General features: G+C 39.2%; 6 protein-coding genes across 10 annotated transcripts in view; all 6 read left to right on the top strand.

Moving 5' to 3' along the window:
• The window catches only part of si:dkey-234i14.2 (heterogeneous nuclear ribonucleoprotein C), a 34,221-nt gene extending 24,528 nt beyond the window's left edge, over positions 1 to 9,693 (top strand). The window contains exons 3-7 of the mRNA XM_046385404.1: positions 1,172 to 1,222; positions 5,395 to 5,567; positions 6,477 to 6,590; positions 7,795 to 7,952; positions 8,310 to 9,693. Coding sequence (XP_046241360.1) covers positions 1,172 to 1,222; positions 5,395 to 5,567; positions 6,477 to 6,590; positions 7,795 to 7,952; positions 8,310 to 8,348 — 535 coding nt within the window. The 3' untranslated portion in view covers positions 8,349 to 9,693. The remainder of the gene's footprint in view (positions 1 to 1,171; positions 1,223 to 5,394; positions 5,568 to 6,476; positions 6,591 to 7,794; positions 7,953 to 8,309) is intronic.
• The window catches only part of LOC124064477, a 956,368-nt gene that overhangs the window by 100,059 nt on the left and 828,392 nt on the right, over positions 1 to 27,917 (top strand). The window lies entirely within an intron of this gene.
• On the top strand, positions 11,180 to 14,097 carry LOC124057375 (5-hydroxyisourate hydrolase-like). 5 transcript variants are annotated; one of them, XM_046385545.1, is made up of 5 exons: positions 11,180 to 11,270; positions 12,451 to 12,528; positions 13,080 to 13,219; positions 13,306 to 13,441; positions 13,636 to 14,097. In XM_046385545.1, the coding sequence occupies exons 2-5, from the start codon at positions 12,475 to 12,477 to the stop codon at positions 13,723 to 13,725; spliced, it is 420 nt and encodes a 139-aa protein (XP_046241501.1). In that variant the 5' UTR covers positions 11,180 to 11,270; positions 12,451 to 12,474; the 3' UTR covers positions 13,726 to 14,097. The 5 variants fall into 5 exon arrangements, with proteins under 5 accessions (XP_046241501.1, XP_046241492.1, XP_046241517.1 ...); XM_046385536.1 differs by having other exon boundaries at positions 11,185 to 11,208; XM_046385552.1 differs by having other exon boundaries at positions 11,253 to 11,270; positions 12,432 to 12,528.
• Positions 14,280 to 17,071, top strand: pdcd5 (programmed cell death 5). The gene is made up of 6 exons (XM_046385575.1): positions 14,280 to 14,486; positions 15,601 to 15,641; positions 15,889 to 15,950; positions 16,196 to 16,287; positions 16,381 to 16,452; positions 16,538 to 17,071. The coding sequence occupies exons 1-6, from the start codon at positions 14,421 to 14,423 to the stop codon at positions 16,583 to 16,585; spliced, it is 381 nt and encodes a 126-aa protein (XP_046241531.1). The 5' UTR covers positions 14,280 to 14,420; the 3' UTR covers positions 16,586 to 17,071.
• On the top strand, positions 18,481 to 23,267 carry mvda (mevalonate (diphospho) decarboxylase a). Its single transcript, XM_046385335.1, has 10 exons — positions 18,481 to 18,678; positions 18,910 to 18,980; positions 19,559 to 19,673; positions 20,204 to 20,350; positions 20,533 to 20,732; positions 20,846 to 20,920; positions 21,063 to 21,281; positions 21,830 to 21,945; positions 22,178 to 22,286; positions 23,117 to 23,267. Exons 1-10 carry the CDS (start codon positions 18,618 to 18,620, stop codon positions 23,195 to 23,197), a joined length of 1,194 nt encoding a protein of 397 aa, XP_046241291.1. The 5' UTR covers positions 18,481 to 18,617; the 3' UTR covers positions 23,198 to 23,267.
• On the top strand, positions 24,845 to 27,541 carry LOC124057346 (cytochrome b-245 light chain). Its single transcript, XM_046385468.1, has 6 exons — positions 24,845 to 25,005; positions 25,368 to 25,437; positions 25,945 to 26,019; positions 26,149 to 26,232; positions 26,342 to 26,423; positions 26,696 to 27,541. The coding sequence occupies exons 1-6, from the start codon at positions 24,948 to 24,950 to the stop codon at positions 26,882 to 26,884; spliced, it is 558 nt and encodes a 185-aa protein (XP_046241424.1). The 5' UTR covers positions 24,845 to 24,947; the 3' UTR covers positions 26,885 to 27,541.

The following is a 27,917-nucleotide window of genomic DNA, read 5'->3' as shown; positions in this document are numbered from 1 at the left end:
GAAGGCCATCTTTAAATTGGATTTTTTCATTTTTGGCACAAGTAATGAATTATTTTGCGCTTTTCTGTCTCCTGAGCTCTGAAAACCAGCTGGTATGAGACAAAGAAGAATAACACTGGAGGAGACGTGATTACGGTCCACTCCAAAATAAGTCTACACTTCAGATCCAGATTCAGAGATTTTTGCTTCACACAGCCCTGCAGTGTTTGCCTGTGTGTATTTGTATGTGTGTAATTCTAACAGAGGAGTGTTAGCTTTAGTCCCCTGCTGTTTATCCTGCCATACAAAAAAAAAAGACATCTCTTCTTAGAGATGAGCTGTGTAACTACAAGCAGGAGAATCGCCTCCTCCCTGAGCAGCAGATAAACAGATTGCAAGGCCTATGAGCTTGGTAATTCCCCAAAATATGTTGATATGTTCTGAAATATCATGTTTTTTAACCAATCTTTTGCCTGAGCGTGGGTTGTATAATTGTACATCTATCCTGTAAATACTGAAGCTAAGTGAACATCGGCACTGATTGAGACAAAAATGGAGAAAGCGTTTGAAAAGGGAAGCATGACAGATAAATGAAAGAATAACGAAAACAGAGGGAGTGAGTCAGCGTGAGAGACAAAGAGAGGCAGAGGGAGGGTGAGCAACATGAAGGGATTATTAGCGACTCTGTGTGGGGATTAGAGAGGAATGCTGAGGTCTGACACACCAGAATGTGATCTCGCTCTGGCTTAGTGTCACTCTTCTCTCCTCCACTTCCTCTGGTCTGTTCTGCAGGTGCGCAGCAGCTACCAGCCCATATATGTTCACTCCTGTCACATCACTCACCTTCCTCTGATTCCCCCCCCCACCCCCCATCACACACACACACGCATGCCTCGCTAAGCTTGCACACTGAGTGGCACATTTACAGCACCAGACAATTTCTATGGATTTTCCACCTTGGATGCTGCTGCAGAACAAATCCAATGTCTTTTTCTGGCTGACTGGAGATCATGAACGCTGCATTCTTTCCAGATGAAGTCACTGTACCATGCAACTTTGTTGAGGCTCACATTTACACACTGACTCACCAACCAACCTTACGGTTTAAGTGAAATGTATGATAGCGCCAGTAAAAGTGCATCACGTAGTTTTGACAAACACTGACCACCTCCTCTGTCTCTGTCTCCTGCAGATCTGAGTTCGACCTGGACTATGACAGCTACCACGAGGACTACTATGACAGGTACTGTCAGGAAGCTCTATGCATGGCAGTTCATACACCTTTCTGCCTGTCTCTGTGTCACACGAGGCTATAGCGGATTCTTCATCCTTGCTGTCCTCGGTACTCTCCACTCCCTGTCGCTGTTTGCCGCATAGCCGTCAGTCATCCTGTCTTTTCCTACAATGTTGCCCATTACTACTCAACAGCCAGGAGGACACACAAATGCATACATACATACCTGTATATACACATACACTGAAAGGTTCATATCTTCCACATATAGAGTTGCCTACTGACTGTGAATACAACCAGATCGGTGCATTTGTGTATTTGTGTTTATCTCAGACACATTTACACCATCGGTTTGAGCTGCTTTCGTGTAAAGTCGAAGACGTCACCTTGACGTTTTGATGCAACACGTGAAGCATTTATAGCACCATATAGCTCCAAATGGCCATCGTGCTGTCATTTTATATAGGCCTATAGGTTGGTTGATTATCCTGTTAAAACAAACTATCCAGTGATCACTCTTCATAGACTCTGTTCATTTCACATCAGTGTTCCTAATGAGCATGACAGCTAATGATGATTGTACTGGAAAATGTTCAACATGAGACAGTATTGGTACAAACTACTAAAATTGCATAAAACTCTGTCATCTAAAACCAAAAAACAACTTAACAATACCTGAAAAACAAGAAGGAAGGACTGATTTTATTTCCTTCTGTCTACATTTATTTTTAGAAGGTTCCAGCAGTCTCACAGCATTTCACTACAGGACACATACTCCTGAGATCTGTCCCTAACCCTGATCAAGTAGTTTTGGTGCCTGTACCTAACCATTTGAGAGCTGTAGCTGCTGTCTGCAGATCAACCCACTCAACATTTTCAGCTCAACTTAAGGGTGGCTTCAGCAGTTCTGAAGAAATATGTTCTGTTGTTTAGTCTCATTCCACAGTCACAGCAACAATAACAACCAACGTTAGCATTTGACAACCTTGAAATGAGACATCTGGCCTTTAAGACAAAAGGAGCAGTAAGTATTGGACTAAAATGAAGAATAAATCTTTGGTGAAAGACAAAACTAAACTCTACACTTTTGATTTATAATACTTTATTCAATCTCGGGCATTTATTGCTCACTAAAGCTGGTTTATGTTTTCCTTCTGTGAATTAATAAGACAAAAAATGAAAGGCCCTGGCAAATATGACAGTCTCTGTTGTAAAACTGTCGATGTTGATGTAGATTTGCGGTTCCTGCTGGCTGCCAGATCAGGATGACAATAACCATACATTAGGATTATATAACGCCCTCTAAAACCACTGATAGCGAGATTTGGGGCTTATCATGTACTCTTATCTCTGCAGTTTGTTTGCAGTGTGTGCTTCCTGCTTCCATGTTACTGCAGAACACGAGTGCAGCGGTTAAGTAGATGAAGCAGTTTGTTAGACTGAGCTCCAGTCAGAGTCACTCTGTGTTATTGGATCTCCGCTGAAATTGCGCAGGGACCTTCGTACATCCCCCAGGCCTCACTCATAAACACTCCACTCAGCACATCTGAATAAAAGAAGGTAGTCACATTGTGTACACATAAACACACACACACTCGCACACAGAACACACAGAGAACACACGCACCTCATTCCACTGGCTTTCCTGCACACATCGCTCTGCTGCTCTGAGTATTAACTGTCATCTTTTCTTTGTGGTTTTTTTTTCCTTTGGTTTGCCTTGCTCTGCATTTTTCTGTCTTTGCTCAGGGGGGAACACTCACCACTGATTTTCAATTTGTTTTCAACACAGTGCATGATTATTCCCCATGCTGTTGGCTAGCACTACTGACAGCTCTGTGTGTGTGTGTGTGTGTGTGTGTGATAGAGAGAGAGAGAGAGAGAGAGAGAGACAGAGACAGAGACAGAGACAGAGTATGAATATGTGTGAATATTCATATGTGTATGGACATACTTGCCAGGTGTGAGTGTGCAGAGGACTGTGTGTGTATGTTTGTTTCTGTGTTTGTGCGCATCAATATGTGGGAAAGAGAGAAATGTTTTTGTCTGCTGTCCTCTTGTGTGAACATGAAAGAAAAGTGTCTTTCAGCACACAGATAACAGCTCGAGCTGACAGAGCTGCTTTCCGTGTGGGGTCTAATCCATAGAGACAAACACTCCCTCTCAAACACACTCACACACTCTTCTGTAATCCTCACTCGTCTACAGTTATTCATTGTCTGAGCTTCCATTCTCAGAGATGACACTTCAAAGCCGGTGTAACAGCACATTGTCTATATGCCCCTGCAAACTGCTCTAAAGGACTTTAAACTCCCATAATTCTTTGGTCTCTGTGTCTCCACATAGGGACAATGCTCAAAGCCTCTAATCTCACACACTTATGGCAGCTTAATACACTTCATCCTTATGTGATATTGTGATGTGTGTGTGTGGACTGTGGCTGGCTAAGAAAAACAGTCTGTGTATAAGCCTCTGCAGCATGTAGCAGCTTCACAAAATATAACATAATGGAAAACAAAAGAGAAAACTTTTCAGGAAGCTGGGCTGCATCTGACTGACTGGCTAACAGCTCAATCAGTAAATCTATATCACTGTCCAAGTCCTCGCAGCTGACAGCTTGCTTCACAGTTGTTGGCTTGTGATATGCAGCAGAAGAGCTTTTCAAAGATTTTGGCTTTGTAGAAACCGCTCGAGCTGTGCTCAAACTGTCCTTGATCCAGGTATATTCAGACTGTGACAAGATCCAGCTGAGATAGACTGCCATTACCGCAGAGCACTAGAATGCATCTAAAATTATCCTGAACTGACCACTTGATCAGAGTTATGAAGAATTTATAAGTAAATCTGGAAAAGCCCTGAATTCATTCATCAAAACGTCTTAAATGTAAATTTTAGAGTATGCTTTCTTTTCTGTAGAAAGTAACATCAGTTAAAACTCTTGTACTTTTTTGCATGGTTGTCAATGGCAGGATGTATCATACATCTAGAGACGACATACGACAGGAGGCTGTCCGGTCATTTTTCATGGTATTTCTGTCAGCATCATCAGCAACTGCCACTACTTTTGTCATTCTTTGAGTGATATGATTGTGTAAAGTATTTCATTCTGTATGCCATTTAAAGGTCTTAAAAAGTCTTGAATCTAGTTTTGTGCATGAGCAGAAACCCGGGTTATATATTCTGGCCAAAAGGGGTTTCTACTTAAGCCAAGTCACTCACAATTAAGTGTTGCATGTAATGCTGGTGCAGTTATCGGAAACGCTGGTGTGATAATTCATACATTTAATTGGCTTAGCTCCCATGCTTCCTGCAGCTTTGCTTGTGGGTGATTGGTTGGCTTTGATATTCTAACTGTGTTTCACCTGGTCATTGAATCAGTGACTGTTGAGGTCAAATGTGAGGTTAAATCACCCTACTTCAATCACATCACCAATGACATACTTCTATTGAAACCTATGCAAACAAAAGAGACGGGGTTGTTTCTGTAAGCACTATAGAGTTTGACTGTGATACACCCCCTGTCACCAGCACTACTTGCCTGGCGGAGAGCCATTGATTGGCCCTGACAGAACCAATTACATTCAGTGACAGATAGAGACATGGAGCTGTCCACAGGGAGGAGGCAGGCCAGCGTGAGCTCACGAGAGAGATACAGAGATTGAAAGTAAAAGACAAAAGCACGTTGAACATAAATATCCTTATTTATCTATGAGATGCTTGAACAAATGCTTTTCTCTTCACTGTCACTTTCCTTCAATATCCAGCCTTTTCAGTTTTTCAACATATGTGCTAATTCAATCTGAGTTTTAGTCTTATATTTTAAGAAATATGAGTATGTTTTTCTACCATTGTACCATTTCATCAAACTAGAGAAAGTTCAAAAGTTCTCAAATGTGAATTGCTGTGTAGACACAAAAGTCTGCACCTGAAAAAAATAGTTTAAAACTGGAAATTAAATTCTTTGATCAAAGATTTTGACAAGATCTTGCCAACAGATTTCAGCTTTCATTCCTTCACAATTAATCTGGTTTGATACTAAACTTGGTTTTTAGTGTTGTACTGTGCCGTGCATCATCATTCTGCAGAAGGTCGTGAGGCACCTTCCCACAAATTCAGCACAATAGCAGCACAAAAACAGCTAAAAATAAGTTGTTTTAACATCATATATACTGAATTTCTAGGATGTATGACTACCAGCGTGTGCCAGCATCCCTGTCCCCTCTGCCTCCCCTGGGACCTAGTCTGGCTAAACGATCTCGTTCCTCCTCCTACTCCACTGGGCACAGACGCAGCCGAGACAGAACCCACTCCAAAAGCACCAGAGCCCACTCCACTAGTTCATCTACAGCCAAGTGTGAGTAATATGAATAAACTAAAAAGAAGGTTGCTGCAGATTTATACCATTTGCCTCTTTGTAAAAAAAAAATAAACAAAATGCTAAATATAAAGTTAGGATTATTAAATTGTTTGCCTCTCATTACTAAGAAACTAGTCACAGACAAAATATCCTCTTTCTATTTACTGAACTCACACCACACAGTCTGTAGGTTGCTGATGTGTAACGATCACTTGTTTTAACCTTTTTTTCTCTAATGCTGGTCTGGTGTAGTGGGAAAATTATTCATGGCTGCATGACCCTTAAATCTGAGTCTGAGTGGCAAAAAAAGAAATGCAAATAAATTCTCTGCATGCTGCCCTTCATAGCAGTATTTTTTAAAGCAGGTAATAGACATTTTGAGAAATACTTTAATTATTTGCCTTCTCTCTGAGAGTTGGATGATAAGATGAATACCTATCATAAATAAGAAGCAGCCAACAAGCAGATAGCTTAGTTTAGCACAAAGACTGGAAGCAGGTTGATTGGCTTTGTCAAAGAGTTCAGAGAAACCACCTCTAAAGCAGGTAAATTAACACATTATATCTCATTTGTTTAATCTGTGCAAAACCTGAAATAAAAAACAACAAGTTGCTGTTTCTCCAGAGTTATTTATTGTTTCTTGACTGGGCAAGGGGACTCTGAAGACCATTTTTACATTGCAGTTTTTGTACATATTAACCAAAAGAAATATAACATGTTAATTAGTGAGCTTCAGTGGTGCTGGTAGGTGTATTATGTTACAAAAATGAGAGTGATATCAACCGGCTTATCTAACTCTCTGCAAGAAAGAAGATAAGTGCACCTCCCATTTTGTCTCACAAACGCTCTCTAAATAGATGTTCAGGTTGTATAATTTCTACCCCCCTCTATCCCCTCTCCCTGCAGTGGACATGGAGGAGTTGCAGGTGATTAAAAAGGAGCTGACTCTGATAAAGACACAGATCGATGGGCTGCTTGACAGTCTTGACAGGATGGACACGCAGAGGAATGACCACAAAGGTGAGACACTCATTCACAAAGACAGTGCGGGCAGGCTGGAGTGAGATCGAATGATAGATAATCTATTCGCACATCAAGAACATTTTAAGGTGGACTCCGGCAATATGCCACCTTCTGATTTCTGCTTGATTAGCTCCACCAGTCACAACCCCAATCAGAATGATTCAGGAACTGTGCTGCAGGGAAACCGGGGGATGGGAAGGCACTGCACCACCAGAGCCACTCCTATTTTACCTGACAAATTAATTATTTCCCTCCAGTCAGGATGTTTTTAAAAAAGTTGAAACAGGGCCGATATCAACTCAAGTGTGGGTGTCTTGATTTATGGTTGTGAGCAAATTATGGAACATGCTGAACAAACAGTGTGTTTGACCTGACTGATGAAGCTTTGGAAAACTGATGAATACGAGGGACTGAGAAGAACAGCACATCAGGGTGCCTGGAAAGTAGAGCTGCTGCTGCCCTCATGTGGTCACATGAACACAATACAGTTACTGCATCTGTCAAGAGAGCAACATGCCAGACAATGAACAGGACAAAGCTTTATTATCCTTCCTAAGGAAATTGGTTTTACTCCAATCTTAATTATACTGGTCTTAAACTGAAACAATTCATACCACTCATGTGATGTAGTCTGCCATCCTTTGAGCTTATTATTCTCAGTCGCTGTTAGACTAAAATGTTCTGGTAAAAAGTCAAAGAGAATGCTTTAACCTTGAACATGGAAGTCATTATCATAACATCAGAGTGAATATACAAATAGAGAGTGGACTAAAAGGAGAATGGGTCCTATGGCTACTGTATTTGGGCTTTGTAGGTGCACACATTCAAGAAAGTGTGTGTGCACTTGTGCATATTCTATCTACTTTGAATGACCTTGGGCGATTGATAGCTCTCATCTTCATATCAATTTATCTCCAGCTCTACTTGATTCCCCTGTCTCTCACTATGAAGCTCTGCTGTCTCTCGCCTTCCTCCCTGCTGTCTCCTCATCTGTCCTTCATCCTGTCACTCCCACTCCTGTTTTCTGCCTGTCATCTGATACAAAGTCAGTGGGATGTACACATACGGTTTTGACTGTGACCCGTGGAAAAACGTGTATTTCCTTCACAGTCCTGTCCAAAATGTAACCAGACCTGAGCTCTGCACCAAACGGTTTTCACTAAACTCCATGTGTGTCCCTGTGTTCACTGCTGTGTTGTAGGGTCTCCCCTGAGAGAGGACAGTCCAGCTGGCTCACCATACGCTCTGTCTGCCAGCAGCCCCGAACACTCCCTCTCCTCCCTCTCTCCACCCAGCTCCCGCCATCTAATCCACAGGGAGAGTCCTGACCTGAGGGAGCCCGACGATGACCACCACACGGTAAATGCACCTGAAGTCTGTCTGCACTCTTTCAAGAGTGACTATAAAGCGCATCAGCAAGGGCCAGTTACATAAAATCATAAATTATATATATATATATATACAGTTAGAACAAGTTAAAACAAAGAAAAAGGTGACCATATTACATTACATTATTTTAAGAAACACAGATAAGATCACCAGATGTTTCTGTTTTATGGACAGCTGAGACTCCACTATTGTGAAATCAATTTATATGCCCATGAGGAAATTCCACTTAGTCATTCTGAGGGTGCAGTTTAATAAATTGCCTCTTTGTCTTGTCTCTCGCAGTCTGTCTGCCTTCTGACTGTCTGTCTCTCTGTCTGTCTGCCACAGATGAGCAACCACAGCTCTGACCGTGAAGAGGAAATATGAAAGGAAAATGAGAAAACGCAGATGACGTGGATTAAGTGCCAAACATGGAGGAAGAGAAAAACAACCACCAAGCCAACACTCATATCAGAGGCTCAGCTTCCCTCCAACAGGGTGTACATATCAGAAAACACAATGCATTTGATTGTATCACAGTCGCTCATTTTCTGTGAACATACTTTTAAGTAAAACAAAAACACTGACACAGGTGACGCATACACATCAAGTATGTGCAATACTGAAGAATTTGTTATGTCAGACTCAGAGATTGCATGGGAGAGATGGATCTTATCCAGAGAACAATTATAAAGGACACCTGGAAGCACAGCAGTGAATTAAACTTTTTATAATCCTGCCTGAGCGGTGGATTTGCATGAGCACCAATATTCCAGTATTAATCCAAGTATTGTTGTATTAATCCAAATGACACAAAAGCTATCTGATTAAAGCATTATGTAAGCAGTTTACCAGTTTATTCTTTTTTCCTTCCACTGAAACAGGCAGCATATGTCAGTATCAGACTGTGTATACACTAATAATTTATGTGTTGCTAGAGGTGCTACAATAGTTCTGTTACTTGCATACAACATTAAAGGAAATTTTGGATCTCTGTCTGTGAAGGACTTTTAATTAGATAATGTATAAACAATACAGAACCAAGATTATTAATGAGGCATGTGCGTATAAACAATTTTCAGCTGCTTACTTAATTAATTATTATTAGCTTTTTCAGAGTAAAGCATTAACTGGAATATTGTGTGCATGCACTGTGAAATGAAAATTCTGTCTCTGGATCTCAGCGTATTTTGCAGAAATCTGTCCTTTCTCAAATTTGATCCCTGAACTTTTTCTCTTTATTGTACTCTAAGACGTCAGAATAGTAGGACAGTAAATCACAGTAATTCTTGACAGACTGGACGGTCACACACTGATGACTCAGGAGAAAAATGGGTTGTTTTCTGCTTGTAAGTATCAATTTGCCTCTTCCCTGAGTGTGGCTCTCTGAAGAAATGTTGTACAAACAACCTTGTTATATCACATCATGTTTTCTCTGCTCTAAATGTATTAGAGGAAAGTTAAAGCTCTCTTCTACCATGCTTTTGGCACTTATAGATGTGAATAGGCCCAGGTCAGTGTGTAATATTGTGTATTATTGTAAACTTTACTGTAATTGTTCAACTGTCGGATTTTAATCTTTCTTTGGATGTCTCATATTTTTTTTAAAAAAACAACAACAATGTTATTATAATTCCTATGGTGTTACATGTTTTTGTTTGCATTCTTAAGATAAGCCAAGTGGAAATACTCATTGTCACACTAGTAAAAGTATTTTCATATTGAGTATAAATACAGTACATGGGAGTGTGTTTTTATTGTGAAAGACTGAGATAGACATAGAGGAAAAGAGTGAAGGGGAAACAAACATTTGGGGGAAATAATGTGAAGGATTAATAGTTATCGTTTAGTTAATTGCTAAAGTTAAATCAAGTGCAAAGTTATTAAATTAATTAAGGGCCATTTCAAATATTTCCAGTACGTAACTAGTCTGAAGAATCATACAGTACAATACAATAATACCAAACATATCATAGTCCATACAGAACAGATCAGACTGGACTGCTAGATAATGTGACCACATTGTCTTTGAACCAGCAATGGATGTGGGACAGAAGGTCAGTCTGACTATCAAAGAAAAAAAAACAACAAAAAAAAATCTGCAGCAGTTTCTGCCAGGGCATCCAGGTCAAAATACATTTTCTGCAGACACTTACTTAAAGAAAGAACAACTCTCCCAATCCTGTTCTCTTTAACAACAGGAAGTGTAGGACCCCATATATTTAAACAAAATCAGCCAAGTGTTACATAAGTCAGAAAAGTATTCCTGCAGCTTCTCCAGCAGCAGCAGCAGCCATTTCTCTGAAAAGCCTCAGAATGACAAGCGAATGAAGAAGAGACCGACTGACCGAATTAATGACTGAGATGATCTGCAATATTAGTTTTATGTCACAGTATTTTGGCTTTACATAAAATGAGAGGGGGGATTTGTAATATTGAATCAAAAGACAAAACAGGACAGATGAATAACCAGTTGGAAATTATTTGAGAAAAACAGAGCTTGTGCCGAATCACATCAGGAAATGCAGTTTGGAATAATTAATATTCACTGTTGAGCCCAACGTATTTACTGATGACCAAGCTTCCTGATCCCAGCACATTACATTTACTGATGAAGGCCATGGAGTAATGATTAGGACTGGAGGAAGTATCCCGGCACATGTTTGTCAGTAGATTCATTCCTGGAATTTAAGCAGGAAGTATAGGGTATTTAGGGCATTTAGAGCAAGGGCGTAAGTTTGCATGTGGACCACAGGGACACGTCACAACCAATATTTTGGGAAGACATAAAAATCCTTATCAATATTTAATATTTTTATATAACAAAAATATGAATTAATTCACATATTTTTTTGCGAACTCAATAGTAGAGACTAGACCACTAATAATTTTAATAATTTTAGTTATTTAGTTATTTCTTTTTTTCGACGTCAGAATTCTGTATTCCTGAGCTAGAGCGGCAGGGTTATCCATCCTGCAATTTGATTGGCTGAAACAGAGGGTCTGCAGACTCACGTTCACGTTCTCCTTTCATGGAAGTGTAACCCGGGTGTAATTTCTAGCCACAGTGTTATTTGTTTATTTTTTATGATCATTTGTAACTGAGGTACGTGTAGGCTATTGTATTTTAGATCAGCATTTTGTTATGGTGGTCATTAAGTATTTTATAGTGCTGCGACTCCTTTAAGATGTCCCAATACTCAGACGACTGGTACGGTGGGCGGGGAGCTCAGCCTACAGTGTCTGGGTGAGCCCGAAGGTCCATGCTGTCTGTCACTGTGCCTCGCCTGACCTGTTAAATTTTCCCTGGTAAAAGGCCAGTGTGTGTTCTGTTTTGTTAATGATGTTTTATATGCCATTCATGCCATGTTGACAAGTAGTGGCAAGATAAAGTTTACTTTGTTGTTAATAGCAATGTTTTAAGCTAGCCGTGTGTTAGCCGCTATGCTAGGCTGACTTCCTTACTGTGTACAGTGAGTTATGGGGAGTATCAGCCCAGCCCAGTAAGTGTCTGGGTGAGCCTTAAGATCCACGCTGTCTGTGTACCTCCCCTGACCGTGTTAAATCTTCCCTGCTAGTGTGGTTATGTGTGCTGGGTATTGTTAGGCTGTTGTTGGTTGTCCCCATGGCCTCAGCTGAAGCTGAACGAAGCTTTAGTGCACTGAAAAGGCTTAAAACCTGGTTAAGATCTACCATGACTCAGCAGCGCCTTAACAATGCAAGTGTATGCCATGTGCATCAAACGGCACTTGACCTAACTGATCTTGAAGATCTAGATCAAAGATTGTTAAACCTGAATGTTGTCAGTTCTAAAAGTTCCAGATATTTACTTTAATTTTTGCCATTTGCAATTAATAAATACAAGTGTAAATTAGGTAGCCAAATACCTACCACTGAATGGAATGATGTACAGAATAGATTATCCACCTGGTTGCAAAAACTATTGTTTTTTTCTTTGTGAGCTCCACAAGTTAAGTGTTTAATGGTACTTGAACGTTACCTATTTGCAACATTTCTCATTTGAAATAGTAAATAAAGCCTTAAATTGTTCATCATTATGTCGTCATATCATATGTATTATGCTGTGCTTGTGCGTGTATGGGTGGGTGAGTGGTTCCACAGAGGGTTTATGTCAGGGGGTCCCTACCAAAGCTGAGACCAAACCTACGCCCTTGATTTAGAGAGTGTTTAGAGTTCATTAACCCCGCAGTCAAATGTACCAATGTCAGAAATAATTAAGACTTCTTTATAACTCCACTAAATGTGCTCCTCTGCTGCCACTTTGATCCTCCATTTCCACTAAGTTCAAAGTGTGACAAAAATTCTTGCACAACCAGCCCTCTGTTGACAAAAAAGATTAGCAGATATGTACTCAGCGTCATAGTGCAATGTGCAGAACCGCATGACAGCAATGTGACAAAATCCTGATGCCATTAAATAAACCATAAAATTGCAAATTTTCTTTTTTTGGTTAATACTGCTGAGCCAGTTTGGATTTTATTCATCAGTGCACATGAGTGCATACAGGCTGCAGCAACTCAAGGGTCACATTTTGGCTGAAAATAAGGTAAGCACAAAACAAACAATGAATCTAAAATAGAAGGTATTCAATTAAACAGGCTCAATGTCAAGTGATACAGCATTCAGTATATTGTACAGTATAACATATTTTAACAGCTATGTAAATTCTGGTTGAGGAGATATTTTGTGAGAAGTGAATGGACAGAGGCATTCAATAGTCCAGACTCTGAAATAACAAGAAGTGTTTGAATCCTTCATACAGGGTTCTATTATCTATCTATCTATCTATCTGTACAGCAGTTAGGAATGATTAAATGTCCAGTTACTGAATTATCTTAAGGATTTATACATAACAAATTACAGTTTGCATACTTAACTTTTTTGTATTTATGGATATTTTTAAATTTCAATAGATGACAAAACTACAAACCATCATTGTTATCTGTGTGAACACCATGCGGCTTTAAAAAAATCAGGGGATGTACAGTATGCATATAATTAGTAGTAGTGGTAATAGTAGTCATATGGAAATTTTAATGCCTAATGTGATTGCTTCATAATGATATAAATGTTTAGTCTTACCTCCTTGTTTTGAAGATCACAGCAATGGCAGTCTCACCAAGTCCTCTGACCACTCATGTGCTAAACACTGCGACCGGCGTCCCTGGTTCAAACATGGCCCTCAGTCTCTATCGACAAGATCCCGCCACTAGTGCCTGGAATTTGATAACTACTGGGTAAAAACCATAAAACACACAAAGTCGCAAAGTACGATTAAAATCTAAAATAGTACTACTGGAAAATATGTATCTTGTCTCGACAGGATCACAAATGATGACGGACGTTGCCCAGGACTTACTACCAAACAAATGTTTACAACTGGCGTGTATAAAATTCATTTTGAGACTGCTCAGTACTGGGAGAGGTTGGGAGAGACATGCTTCTACCCATATGTTGAGGTGAGGAAATGTTATGAGTTGATATGTTGATTTCCTCAGCTGCCATTCTCAAGAATACAGCTGCTTTACCTGCACAGGTGTTACCATATTTTTGAGAATTTGTATCCACGTAACCAAGTCATATGCACGATATTGTTAACACAGACTCTGGCATGTAATTGTTGATTTCCTACATATTTCCTGCTTTGTTGCAGATTGTCTTTACTATAAATGACCCGGGCCAAAAATACCACATCCCCCTGCTCCTGAGTCGTTTCTCTTACAGTACGTACAGAGGGAGCTAGAGATAGAGTGTGAGGACCCTCCTGAAGCTACCTCCATCTATCAGCTGTCTAACACCTCACAGGCAGAGACAACTCCATCTGTCAGACCTATTGACGAGACCAAAGCCTCAACTTGAATGATTCTCCCATTTGAATAATAATGATATTATCATTTTTTTTGCAATTAAATATTAAAGAGTAACCTATGAAATAAAGTGTTTATTGTCAAATGTATTTTTCTTTTGTCCATGTTAAAATATTTTTCAAAACATCAGCATATTTTTGTACTACATAGTTATATTTACTACAATTCACATTTTGGATAAATAACATTCAATATATTCTACTGCATGTAGGCTACTCTGCTCAAATAAAGACCTTATAAAATCCCTATCAGTTCCTGTGATACTTGAAGCTATCTACCTACCTACCTATCAGTCTATAACATGAAAAAACAATCAAACAATATGAACATTTATTTTGTATATTTCTACAAATTCATCTTTTCTCTACTGAGTGCATCCTCAGTTTTACTCATCCTTGCTCTGTGCTCGATTGATTTAGTCTGAAGGTTGCAACGTTTTGTTTCGGTGTTGATTACACTCCCCTGAGCTAGGCAGGGCCTTGCCTCTGATGGGAGTTTAGGGTGCGTTACAATACTTTAACCTATCCCTTTTTCAGTCTTCTAGGTCCAACTTGTATTACTTGAGTAAACCATGGCAGACGACGAATTGGAGGCAATTAGGCGGCAAAGAATGGCGGAGCTGCAAGCAAAGCACGGGGTAAGAACAAAACATGAGCTATCGTGTTTGCGCCCGCCATATAAGGGGATGCTGAGTCTAGCATGCTGCTAGCTAGTGTGGCTAAACTAGTTACCACAACGCAACTCAACTGTCACTCAGGGGAGATACATTGCTCACTCATGAGAGCCCTTATCAGTGTAAATGAACTGTTAATAACTCGGTTGTTAGCCAGATAAATGACAGAAATAAACAGCGTCAGCTCATTGGCACTGCTATCCTTGTGTCAGCAAGACAGCGCACACCCCTCCGATAATGTTAACGTTAGCTGAGCAAAATTTAACGACTTAAAATAAATGTAATGTTACCTGTATCACTTGATTATGGCCAAATTCACAACAGTTTCCGTACTGCATAATGGACCCAAAAACAATCAAACAATAACGACTTTGTCGTTTGCCATTGATAAATATCTATTGGTTCTGTAACAGAAGTATATGGTGGTATCTTTCATGTATAAAGTGAAAACTTAGCTTTTTCACACAGATTTAAATCAGTGCTGTCAAGGTTCAAGTGATTTTACTGTATGCTGGTGTGTTACTGGACCAACATTTTACATAATACATAATGCTCAGAGCCTGACTGATGCATTGGTTGGTTTAATATTTTGAACGATGTTAGCCTATCAGAGATAAATTGGTATCTACATATGTACTGGCAGATGACATTACACTATAGAAACGCTAAAGATATACTGTATGTGAAGTAATTTGGGAGCTGTGTCACCAGGGAGTGCTGACAGGTCTGGTTTTGTATTTTCAGTAACCTCAATAACCCACTATTAGTTGTGCTTAGTGCTCAGAGCTGTCAGATCTGGTCCTCATGATTAATATCTTATCTTATCTCTGTGGTAATGCTACACTGTAGAGAATAGTCTTTCAAATAATGTAATGTGAAGACTTTCATCAAAATTGTGAGAAATGTATTTTGGGTGTTATTAAGCTACTTTGTGAGGACGCTGCCAAACATATGGGAATATCGTCTAGTCTGAAATCTTTATACATCCTACAGGTGGTTGAATGCAGAAATACAACCTATATTTGATGCCATTATCTCATTTCTCATTTATTCCCATTTCTCTCATTTATTCTTTCAGGATGCTTCAAATAACCAGCAAGGAGAAGAGGCCAAACAAAGGTAACATGTGATAAAGTTGTAGCAGTGATCAGTACCATTTCTGTATTGCTAAAATTAATGAACTTTATCCGTCAATTCATATATTAGTCTGGTCAAACATTGATATAGTCTGTAACTTGACTTGTGTGGGAGCAAACAAATTAATTGTAATCAGGCAGTAATTGTAGTCTTGTTACTGCTCATAGTTGTAGATCCAAACAGTAGCAGGTAACACAGACATGGTGATGATGTGACTTTTTATTCACAGAGAAAAAGACATGAGGAACTCTATATTGGCTCAAGTTCTCGACCAATCTGCCCGTGCCAGATGTAAGTGTGCAGTCAAAGTCTAGTTGTGAGGGATCCCTTTGGAAATTAACCATGTTCTTTTAGTAGTTAAAGATATCATTAAAAATATGTGTTTATGTGGCATAAGATAAGTTCAGTTTGTGTCGCACAGGACATATCTAAGATCTGTAGTGTTCCTCTTGCAAAAGTGCCCAGTGCTTCATTGAAACTACATTGTGTGATGAATAGGTGTGAACACAAGGTAGTAAAATAGTTTTATTTTTCAGTGAGCAATCTTGCTTTGGTGAAGCCAGAGAAGGCCAATGCAGTTGAAAACTATCTCATTCAAATGGCTCGTTTTGGACAACTAGGAGGAAAGGTAGGAAAATTTACTGCTGCTGCTTTAAACACTAATACTGTTGATGTTCTTCCATGTGCCCACGTTGCAGTTAGTGCATTTTCTTTTTGTCAGATTTCGGAGTCGGGCTTGATCGAGATTCTGGAAAAAGTCAGTCAACAAACAGACAAGAAGACAACTGTCACAGTACGTAGAACTGATATATCACCTGTTGTTGTGTCATTAAAAGTCACTTGTCCGTCTTGCGTCATTTGTTTTCTGTATGTGTCAGTTCAACAGACGGAGGGTGATGGACTCAGATGATGAGGATGATTACTAACCTTCAGCTTGAGCCCTGGAATGAAATCAGGAGATGATATGCTTTACTGGGACTCTAATATCATCTTTCACAAGATGAATTATGGGATGCCACACTAGCTTCTGGGTGTCTCTGGAAATTACTTCCTTACCAAGAGGGAAGAACAACAAAGTGGAGTCGACACTGTGGCGTAAGTGGTGGGGAATAAGGTGTTGTGTTGCCATTAAATTGTTCACTGCTTGTGTTGTACCCCTCACAGCTCATGATACTGTGTGACTCCTCTACTCCCTCTCAGTAGTTACTCCTTTTTTATATTTTCACCATGATTGAGTTCTGTTCTACAAACACAAGAATCAAGATAAAATACATAATGTACTGTTGGTGGTGCATTTTATGAATACAATACACTGTTCATTGTTCAGGGCCAGCATCCAATAGGCATTGGATGTTGTGCTGGGTTATTTGCAGTTTGCTGAAGTGTATCTCAAAGGTTTACATAAAAATAAAAATAAAGCCTTAAAATGTTTCTCGTGAGCCTTTTTTAAAATGATCAGTTATTGTTTGAGTAAGGGTTAACCCTGCTGAAAACGTTTACAGTTTTGGGTTTTTACACAAATCATTTTCCATTTTGTTAGGGCACACAATTAGTACAGTTGTCACTACTCTAAATACAAGAACTTTGCAGCATCATCACACAGTATCCTCACCACCATACAAAGCACTGACTTACAGTTTTAGTGAATTATCAACTATATTTCTGATTCAACAACCTTACATTTTGGGTTTCATTTGACAAACAAGATTTAACAGTTTCTTAAATGTATCCACACGTGGAATAAAAAGCATGAAGAAGACGCATGATTTTATTTTTTATTTGAAAGAAATTGTGTGGCTCCAACGCCAGCAACCATAAAGTAAATGTTTCTCTGCCTTCAATCAGCAAGGCTACAGTCAGCAATCATTTTTGCAAACACTACAATTTAGTCATACTTTCATTTGTATTCTAAACTCCGTCACTGCTTTATTCTTTATTCCTGCATTGACAAGTGGAAAAGGAGTAGTTGGCTTCACAGTTAACTTATCAACACTGGTGGAAGGAGTGTTCAGATCCATTACTGAAGTAGAACTAAAATGCTGCAGTGTAAAAATATTCAGTGACAAATTTCCTAAATTTAAAAGATTTGCTGGAGTAAAAATAAAAGCACTCTTTACATTTACATGAAGTATCAACAGTAGAATAATTATACACGCAGATGACGCTTTAAGACAAGCCAATTTTATTAAAACAACTTGAAATAACACAAGTTATCTTGACACAACTATAGCAGGTCTAGACCCTACCATTTAAGGTTTGTCACTGATAAACTATTGAATAATTATTAGTAATGTATTAAGCAACATCCTCATGCTTGAGCTAATTTGAACTATTTAGTATACCATATACTGCTTTGTAGTTTGATGCATGGCAATCCACAGTTAATAGTGTCATCAAATGTGGTGTGCCTATAACAAATATGGCTGTCACATTAATGTAGTGGAGTAAAATCTATAACCTACAGTTTGACTCTAAAAGTGGATTTGTAGTAATAAGAATAGAAAATGTAAATACTCCAGTACCTCAAAATTGTTCTTGAGTTCTACTTTCTAACAATCCGAATTTTATCACGTGAATCATAGCCAGTCAGTTTATTTCTTTTTTATTATTATTATTTCACAATCTACATTTATTTCCCTGAGCTGTTGTATGGGTTTTATAAACTCTATTAATTTCGTATAATGGTGTGGGATGGACCCCATTTTCGCACGACTGTGGTCAGATGATCTCTCATTGGCTACTCCGACTGCTTAATCAAAACGGTTCGGCTCTGATTGGTGGCGGAGTTAACCACATGTTCAACACCAACCAATCAACGGAGGCCTGCATAAGGAACGCTACAGTAGGTTGACAAGTGTTAGCAAAAGAGCTCAGACTTGTACGGTGTATTACAGGGTATTGAGATAGTTTCATGAAAACAAATACCTGTTTACATAGACAGAAAAGTCTGAAAATAGTATGGACAAGCCAAACGTAGTTACCTGCACCGCCCCTGTGAATATAGCTGTCATAAAATACTGTAAGTATAACTTCGTCTGATGCTTACCGTTGTCACAAAACGTTAATGTTGTAGCTGGACTGGGAGAAAGCTAGGTTACATGTGTTTCTTGTGTGTTCACTTGTTTTTCGTGTCTCACAGAATACTAGATATTAAAGTGTTGTATTCAGTGCCGAGCATATTCATACTAGTTCACTGTTTCTTTTTGATCATGCCTCACTTATGCATCGTGGCTGAAACTTTACCTTTCAGGGGGGAAGAGAAATGAAGAGTTAATTCTACCCATAAACTCATCTTTGAGCGTCACATTACATCAAGACCAGGTAGTTAAGTGAACAGCATTTTCATCGATCAGATTATGAATGTTGTGTATATAAGCACACGGTCAGCTTGTTTAATGTGCTTTTCAGCGTTGCTTCTATCCAGTGTGTAGTGGTTTATGGCTGTATTTTTTTTTGACCTTCATATAAATATTCCATAAATTGTCAAATATTGAAATTGTAATAATTCAGTTTAGCTTGTCATGGCATGTTTATATTTACTTAGAATTTCAGTTTAAGTGATCAGTCTTGAAATATTTACACCCATTTGTGCTATGTTATGTATTTGAACAAAATGACAAAATTTTACACTTGGCACAAGGCAGAGCTGATATTAAAATGCAGTGTCTCTGTCTCTTGGAAAAAGGATTTTGTAGAAAAATACAAGGGAACCATGGCATGCAGTACAAATACACGATTCTACTAAAGATTGATTTTGCTGTTGAATTGTGTCTGGATGATAACATAACTTAAATGATGTCATATATGATGCACAGATATCTTGAGGCAAAAGTCTTCACAGCTGGCATTAGCTTAATAATAGGTTGAATTTCATTATGTGTCTTCCTCCTCCTGTTAAGCTGAAAACAACCACAACAGTTGCAACCAGCAGATCATTTCAGGAAGATCGGATATGGCTCAATGGCAAAGAGGAGGACATAACCCACCCAAGACTACAGTCCTGTCTCAGAGAGAGTGAGTCCTGTGTGTTGATACACTACATAGACAGAAGTATTGCACCAGCTGGCCATTACACCAAAAGGGGTTTTGATGACATCATATTCTAAATATGTAGACATGAATATGGAGTTGAACCCCCCTGTGCAGCTATAACAGCTTCCACTCTGCTGGGAAGGCTTTCCACAACATTTTGGGGTGTTTCTGCAAGGAATTTTTACCCATTCATGCTGTAGAGCAACAGTGAGTTCAGGCATTGATGTTGGATGGCCTGGCTCGCAATGATGATGGAATAGAAAAGGGCCTTCCCCAAACTGTTGCCACAAAGTTGGAAGCATAGCATTGTCCAAAATGTCTCGGTATGCTGAAGCATTAAGATTTCCCTTCACTGGCATTAAGGGGCCAAGCCCAACCCTTGAAAAACAGCCCCATCCCAATACTTTTGTCTATATATTGTATTTTTCCTCTTCATAAGCTCAGAGAGGGCAAAAACTGGGAGCTAATGTGAGTACACGTCATGATTTATTTTTTTGTGTTTTTCTATTTAGTTAGACGACTAGCAAGGAAGAGACGTAATGATGGGGACCCAGGTTTGGAATCAACCGGCTTGTCTCACAAAGTCCACATCTGTTCTGTTAACAACTTTCCCACTGCTGCCGGCCTTGCATCCTCAGCTGCTGGATTCGCTTGTCTAGGTGGGTGCGTGTGTAAGCCCCACTACTTTCACTGAAACCTCAACAGCTGATATTCAGCATAAAATAAGACATGTTAAAAGTATTTAATGTTGACTGTGAATTCCCATTCTTTGTCTATTGCATACTCCCCATTTTACCTGGTCTCTTCTTCTCTTACTCTCTGCTTTGACCTTGCGTTGCAGTTTACACTCTGGCCCGGGTGTTCGGTGTGGAAGCGGAGTTGTCTGGGATTGCTCGGCAAGGATCAGGCAGTGCATGCCGGAGTATGTATGGAGGGTTTGTCCAGTGGGTCATGGGACAGAAAGACGATGGCAAGGACAGTCTGGCCCAGCAGGTGGAGCCAGAGACTCACTGGCCAGAGCTTAGAATCCTTGTGCTGGTGGTAGGTCACTTTGTGTGTGATTTTTGCTTCTAGAAAACAGCATAGAGAAAGTGTCATTAATAATTGAAAATACTAAAGAGTTATACCAGGCATTAAAATGCTCTGTTCCACAGGCCAGTGCTGAGAAAAAGTCGGTGGGAAGCACCTCGGGGATGCAAACCAGTGTACAAACAAGCTGTCTCTTAAAGGTGGGTTCAAAATCAGGTTAATTAATGTCTCACTCTCAGTTCTATTAAAAGTGGAGATTAAGCTCATTTAGACTGCATTTAAAGTGGACTTATTGTCACCCACAAGAGAGTCCATGACTGTCTTTTCTGCATGTGTGTGTAGCATCGAGCTGAGTCTGTTGTTCCAGGCCGGATGATAGAGATGATTGAAGCAGTGCAGAGAAAGGACTTTGTTGCGTTTGCTGAGCTAACCATGAAGGATAGTAACCAGTTCCATGCCACCTGCCTGGACACGTACCCTCCCATCTTCTACCTCAACAGTGTGTCTCAACGGGTTGTCAGTTTAGTGCATCGGTATAACAGACACTACGGGGAGACAAGGGTGAGTGACTTTGCACTTCTGTTTCAAGAAAAAGAAACAGAAAGAGCAGAAAAATATACATGTAGCTGTCCTCTTGGTATAATGTTTTTACTCAAGGTTCTGTTAATTTATTTTGACATCTGTGTATTGACCTTTTTTTAAAGAAAATACTATGTATAGTAACACAACTCTGAAAATAAAAGAAGGCAAATCAAATGTTATGGATTAATAGATTAAGGTAGTTTCAGTTCTCAGTAAGATGATCATAGTAAAATGAATGGAAATGTGGCTGCTTTGAAAGAAGGTAAAATGTCTTAGAAAATGGTAGTTATACAGTGCATGATTTGAAGTTAATGGAGCCAGAACACATAAGCTACAAACAGTCAAGTTCCTCAGATCATTAAGTGTGTGCTCTCTTCTCTTGGGCACGACATTTGTCTCAGTTCATGCAGCTGAATTTCTGAGATGGTGTAATGAAGATGTGAAACTGGTGAGGTGGCTTTCAAAACCGGAGAACAGAAAAAACTCCCTCTGTACATGACTGTCACAGTCTGTTTGTCCCCCAATAGGTGAGCTACACATTTGATGCAGGTCCCAATGCTGTAATCTTCACTCTACAGCAGCATGTTCCTGAGTTCATTCAGGCTGTTCAGCATTTCTTCCCGCCAGAGACCAACGGGGGACAGTGAGTTAACAATTACTAGACTTACTTAGCTTTATTGTGCAGTGTGTAGTATGCAAAATATTGCTTACACACATGCAAATTATCTAAAAACTTATAACTTATACTGTATGTTTAAATACACAGTGATAGATGGATGTTTTTGAGCTCCAAATAATCTTTCTGATACTGTTCATTAAGGTGTGTGTTTCAACCTCTTTGAAATGAGTCATGGAAATTTATCTCTTCTCTGCAGGTTTATTAAGGGTCTTCCCGTTGGCAAGGCTGTTCTTTCTGAGGAACTCAAACAGGCTATTGGCCTAGAGCCCATGCCAAAGGGAATAAGCTACGTTATTAGTACCAAGGTACAAACACACACATGTAATCACTCTGTTTCTCAGTTCTTTTCTTTCTCAGCTGAAAATCAGTGTTATCTGTCCATGTTGGCGTGGCATCTTCACAAGGCTGATATCTTAGGAACGTCTTCAGATTTGTCACAAATGCCCACTTAGACTAAAGGATGAACTAATTATGATTTGGTGCTCGAAAACCGCCATGTGACCTAACAAAACATGTTTTTAGCCATGACTCAAGAATTTTTACACTAATTTTGATGATATTTGACACAGACATCAAATATTATGAAATTAAGTGACAACATTTCATGTCCAAAAGGTCACACGTAAACTTCAATGTGTCATCGTAACGTTCTGCAAAAACACTTAAAAACACTTTTCTGGCCATGATTCAACATCATAACTTTGGAACAGAAGGGGAGATGTGACCATATTTCAAATTTGGTCAGATACTGAATTGATGACACTAATCTTGGGTGGATCTTCTTTACTGCAGTACCCATATTTGAAGCATTGTAGTCCAGGGTCAGGGTCGATTTAGGTCCACATTTCCTTTTAAAAATGCTTTTATGTAACTTTGTGTTGCGGTACTTCAGTTGAAAATTGTGGCACATATTGTGATATACAGTAGTTCCTCTACTAATGTGATACTAGTGTTAATCCAGTATTTGACTTTTGAATGTTTCATTAAACAGCCCACTTTATTCAAGTTGAATTTTAATAAAAAGTTTTTTAAATTAGTTGTTTGTTCTCCGGTTGTTCCTAGATGCTAACACATACACACTCACAGAGAACAAATCTGTTCTTTTACATGATCTTTTATTAATTTTCTGTCTAAGGTTGGACCAGGCCCTTGTGTTGTGGAGGATCCTGCTGAGCATCTGCTTGGATCTGATGGTTTCCCTAAGAAAACTGCATGAGGCCCTGCAGCCCTGAAGGAACAAACTTCTACTGATCAATAATAAAGTAATAAAAACTGGACTGGTCATATGTAACTGGGTTTTTATGGATCACAACAACAGCAGGCACCTTCCTTACCATCATGCATACTATTATGTCTTCCTGTAATTACCCAGCTATATTGTTGTATTTGTCATGTCTTTATTACTTATTATTCCTGGATGCTCTGTGTTAAAGCTAGCATTGCTTAATGGCACTGCTATTTCCCTTGAGCAATACACTGAACACAGAGTTCTCATGCATTACTTAAGTATGTAAATGGATTTTAGTAACTTCTGGGTCTAGATAATTGAAAAGAAGAAAAAACAAAAGTATGGAAAATGTTTTTTATTCATTTTCTGTAATATAAAAATCAGATTTTTTTTTTTTTTAAATAAATTGATCAAACAAGCAGGGTGTTTTTCATGGCGTTCGAGTGTGGGCCAGACCAGGCTCAGTGTCACTGACAGAGATTAAGTAGGGCTTGCGCCTGAGCTCACACTCTGTGCAGTACTGCCTCTATGCCGTACAGGCCTGCCAAACAGGTCTTTCCTGAATTCTCAGAACTGCACCAAATCCCAACATCTGTGGCAATAACTTTGAATTACATACAATATGTTCCAGTTAACCAAATATTAAGCTTGTGTGAACATTTCTGGGTTATAGAGTGTTGAATGATATAGTTAACAGGAAATACACTTTTTTTTTCTCTAAAAGTATACCTCCCATCATGTCCAGGGACACGGTGAATAACCAAGGCTGGTCAGAAACCATGAAAATTACATGAAGTAACTTTTTATTGACACATTTCCTATTCTTTGCTAAAAATATGTTAAGAATATGACTGAATTGCCATGATGGGTAAGCAGCACAAATCAATGGACTTCAGTTCTCTTTTCAGGTTCCCTGGTGAACTGTACATGAACATCCTTTTGATTACTGTATGGGTCGAAGGAAAAGAGTTTAAATTCACATGACAAAAGCTGAATGACACTGCACTGTTGTTGCATTGTATCTTGAATGACGTGCTGTGTATTGAACTTGTCTGGGTTTAATTTGTAGGTGCTGCAGTAAACAGCTACAGTCTTCTGGTAATTGTTTGAGAACATAATAGCACAAACTGTAACATTTAACTGTAATGTATTTTTGTTGGCATGTGTTTAAGGAATGTGTTAATTAAGTTCACTTCAATTATGTTTTCGTTTTCATTTCATGAAAACCTTTACATCTTCTCAGACCTACGAGTTTTAATTAGAGTCAATTTTATGACATTAAATAAAATATATTTTAGTAAGTATAATTGTTTCTTGTTTTGTCTTTTGCCGTTTACAGATCCAGATTTTTTTTTTTACTATATATATATACCTATCTATATATATATATAGATAGATATATATATATTTTTTTTTTTTGTCTTTAGAGACAGAACGAGAAAGAGAATGTGAAATGGTTCTCTCACTTTTAAAAAGCGGAAACAGAAGAGCTTTGTTAATGGACAGAAAACCACACCTGCATGGCTTGCGCTTGTTTTCGACTCTCTGTTGAATGCGACTGGTTAGCCCCGCCTCTCCAATGCATCGGATATGACGAACAAGCCCCGCCTTCAGCCTGTTTATCTACACGCCTCAGGTCACGTAAATACACTTGCTTCCCTGTAGGAACAATCACAGGTGGTGACTCGCTGTGTGGAGACTTTCGGCCGTCTGCAGAGAGGGTGTGTAGGTGAACACGATGGGGAAAATAGAGTGGGCTATGTGGGCCAACGAGCAGGCTCTGGCTTCGGGACTCAGTGAGTATTAAAAACTTATTTTCCAAACTTTAAAAGGGGACTATTGGGTTTCCTTAATCATGGTTATCTTTAAGGAAGCAGAGATGAATTTCTGATTAACATACATGTACAGTTCAGTTAAAATTTTTTCACAGGAAATTGTGCGTTTTTAGCTGCATTTACAAGTGTATTGGTCAGGTATATGATACTTAAATCATTTCAGTAAAGTGCCTTCTTCGATTAAAAAAAAGTAACGCATGAATCATAAATAAATAAGAAAGTGTATTGCAAAGTCACATTGATGGAATGTTTATGATGGTAAGAAGATAAGATATTTTGTTTCGGTGAAGTTTTAATTTAATCTTCCTGTTTCCTCATTTCAGTTCTCCTCACTGGAGGCATTGTGGGGGTGGCAGGACAGTTCAGGGGCTGGCAGTTTGCTGCTTATGCTGTGTATCCTTTTATACTTTGCATAAACCAGAACCAGACGAGTTTGATTTAAAGAAACTGTCTATTTCTAAAGATGTTCAATATCCACTTTTTAGAATCCATCTGCAATGACTGCTGCTGTCACTCAGCCTTTATGGCACTGCCTTAACATACAGCTGCATATGTAAAAATGAATGAATCACAAGCCTAAAAGTATAGAATTAGCTGACTAAAAACTACTTGCATGTTAGTCTTAAACTACAATATAACAAATCTCAAATGTGTCAGCCTGCATTTGCATACATAAGTCACTTTTTAAAAAAAAAAATAGTGAGAGTGTGTTCCAAGTCCTTCTTTTCGTCTGTGCATTCTTTCCATGTTGTGCATATTCTCTTTTATGTGATCATCATTTTCTATACCTGCTGAACCTGCTTAGGATCGTAGACGTTGATTAAATTTTGCTATGACTGTCGTAATTATTATGTGACTTAGTGTGCCTTGCAAGATGAAACAGCCTTGACAGATAACCAGTGCTGCTGGGGTGTTTGTGTGTCTACTTGAATATCCCAGAAGCAAGAGGTCCAAGGGCACAGGAGTGGAGAGACCGTAAGTGAAGTCATTTTGATGTAATTTTGGTTTTAGCAATATATAGGCTGTACTTTAATAGTGTTAAAGTTCTATTATGATTGCCAGTGGAACTTGTCATTCACTCCTGTCTGTTGTTCTTTCCCACAGTGGCCAGTACTGCTTCACCATGTGTGTTAAAGCCTTCGGGCCACTGACAAGAAACTATTATGTCAGGGCTTTTTTGCATGCTGCGTGAGTTCATTTTATGAGCCCTTTTCCTTTGCTTGACAACATTCCTCTTATTCACAGTCAGTTTCTCCTGCAAAACGTTTGTCATTATACTCTTTTGTCCTTTTGTTAGAATCTGCGTACCTGGAGGATTCATGCTTGCTACCGTCCTCGGATGCGTCTGCCTCGGCATTGCCAGCATTATCTACTTTGTGGTGAGTGTTTTGTTTTGTTTTGTTTTTTTAGAGCGTCAGAGTAGGTCAAACATGCAGTAAATTTTGATAAGACTGTTAGAAGATGCAGGAAGTGGCCAGTTAATGGAAACAAGGAAATAGTGACAAGGAAGACATTGTTTCATTACTGGTACCTCTGTTGAGACACGGCTCTGTGGTTGCAACATCATAGCAGTTAGGGTTGTGGCTTAATTTGATTTTAAACAAGCAAACCACGGCTGACTCGTGTTCCTTTTCAACTTCTTGCTTTCTAGGCAGCTATCAGAGGTGAACACTGGGAGCCAATTCTTCCAAGGAAGGAGATCCGAAAGCCAGTCGCAGAAAGCATCAAGAATCCTCCTCAGAATCCACCGCCGAGACCTCCTGCAGAGATGCTCAGGAAGCGGGTAGACGACCTGGAGAGCGCAGCCTACGACAACCCCATCTCTGTCACTGACGAGTAACCAGTCCAATGTCCCGTCCTCTGTGTCCCTCCACCTGTGTGCCTGAGATCTTGGTACAATCACAACCAGTTACAGTGGGGTGTCACCACATTCTGTGATTATGGATGTTTCCTGAAGTTTAGTCAAAACTTGTGACGGGACTGCGTGGTGGGTCCACACCGTCATACCTCAGCTTGCAGAGAAATGTGTTGCAAACAGGGAAACTGTTTCTTAACGAGAACTGAGAATACAAAGGAGGGTGACTAAAGTGAATGTCACATTTTATTTTTGAACAAAATCATGCCAAAGGAGATAAATGTACATGCTATAGCTGATATGGTCAACTCAAATGCATGTAGTGATGTTGGTATGTTTACTGGTTTACAACCCACCTGTCTATTGCTCCAACCACCATGTATTTTAAGCTGTGTTGCATTCACTGTATTGTGTTGCCAAGCAAAAATCTTACGTTATATTGGACTGTGTACTTACATTGTGTTCTTAACCCCTGTGTATTTGTGTGTTTCATGAAGTCAATGATCAAAATAGTGTAGGAATACACAGTATTGTTAGGATTAATTTGAGACATTGGCACATATGTATGTGGCTGATAGTAGTTTTATTATTCTTTTTCTGTATCCAGCATTTTGTAAATAAACCCCATGTGCCTCTGAATCATGATCTGTCTTGGGTTTTTACTTTCATATGTTTTCTTTTACAAGTTTCCTGGAAAATTATTATAAGTTATAACATTTTCCACTTCCTTCTTTTACAGATGCACTGAATTTCAATATGTCAGAATTTCCCTTTCTCATCTCAAGTGTTTCTCACATTGCCATCCTTTGTTCACTTAAGATGGAAAAAATCTTAAGTGAAAAAATAAAAGATCAATCCACCAGACTTAACTGCTGGTTGTCAGACAGGTTTTTCAAGTTGTTGTATTTCTTGTGCCTCAAAGTTTTCTTTTTTTGGCCACAGCTGACCTCTTAGGCAGCTGGATTGTGTGTGGAAACCACTCAAGTGCAATAACACTTCCTCTTTTCAGTTTGTTGGG

Source organism: Scatophagus argus, chromosome 1, assembly GCF_020382885.2.
Source record: "Scatophagus argus isolate fScaArg1 chromosome 1, fScaArg1.pri, whole genome shotgun sequence".
In the NCBI taxonomy this organism is placed as follows: Eukaryota; Metazoa; Chordata; class Actinopteri; family Scatophagidae; genus Scatophagus; species Scatophagus argus.
This window is presented reverse-complemented; position numbering and strand designations above follow the sequence as displayed.

Bases quoted from the DNA above. Each gene is read 5' to 3' on its own strand.
- LOC124057375 (XM_046385545.1), top strand. From the start codon at position 12,475: ATGAGTGCATACAGGCTGCAGCAACTCAAGGGTCACATTTTGGCTGAA. The intron at 12,529-13,079 runs GTAAGCACAAAA...CTTGTTTTGAAG, and splicing joins ACATTTTGGCTGAAAATAAG to ATCACAGCAATGGCAGTCTC. The intron at 13,442-13,635 runs GTGAGGAAATGT...GCTTTGTTGCAG, and splicing joins GCTTCTACCCATATGTTGAG to ATTGTCTTTACTATAAATGA.
- pdcd5 (XM_046385575.1), top strand. From the start codon at position 14,421: ATGGCAGACGACGAATTGGAGGCAATTAGGCGGCAAAGAATGGCGGAG. The intron at 14,487-15,600 runs GTAAGAACAAAA...TTATTCTTTCAG, and splicing joins AGCTGCAAGCAAAGCACGGG to GATGCTTCAAATAACCAGCA. The intron at 16,453-16,537 runs GTACGTAGAACT...TGTATGTGTCAG, and splicing joins ACAAGAAGACAACTGTCACA to TTCAACAGACGGAGGGTGAT.
- mvda (XM_046385335.1), top strand. From the start codon at position 18,618: ATGGACAAGCCAAACGTAGTTACCTGCACCGCCCCTGTGAATATAGCT. The intron at 18,981-19,558 runs GTAGTTAAGTGA...CCTCCTGTTAAG, and splicing joins TCACATTACATCAAGACCAG to CTGAAAACAACCACAACAGT. The intron at 20,351-20,532 runs GTGGGTGCGTGT...CTTGCGTTGCAG, and splicing joins TGCTGGATTCGCTTGTCTAG to TTTACACTCTGGCCCGGGTG.
- LOC124057346 (XM_046385468.1), top strand. From the start codon at position 24,948: ATGGGGAAAATAGAGTGGGCTATGTGGGCCAACGAGCAGGCTCTGGCT. The intron at 25,006-25,367 runs GTGAGTATTAAA...TCCTCATTTCAG, and splicing joins GGCTCTGGCTTCGGGACTCA to TTCTCCTCACTGGAGGCATT. The intron at 26,233-26,341 runs GTGAGTTCATTT...TCCTTTTGTTAG, and splicing joins AGGGCTTTTTTGCATGCTGC to AATCTGCGTACCTGGAGGAT.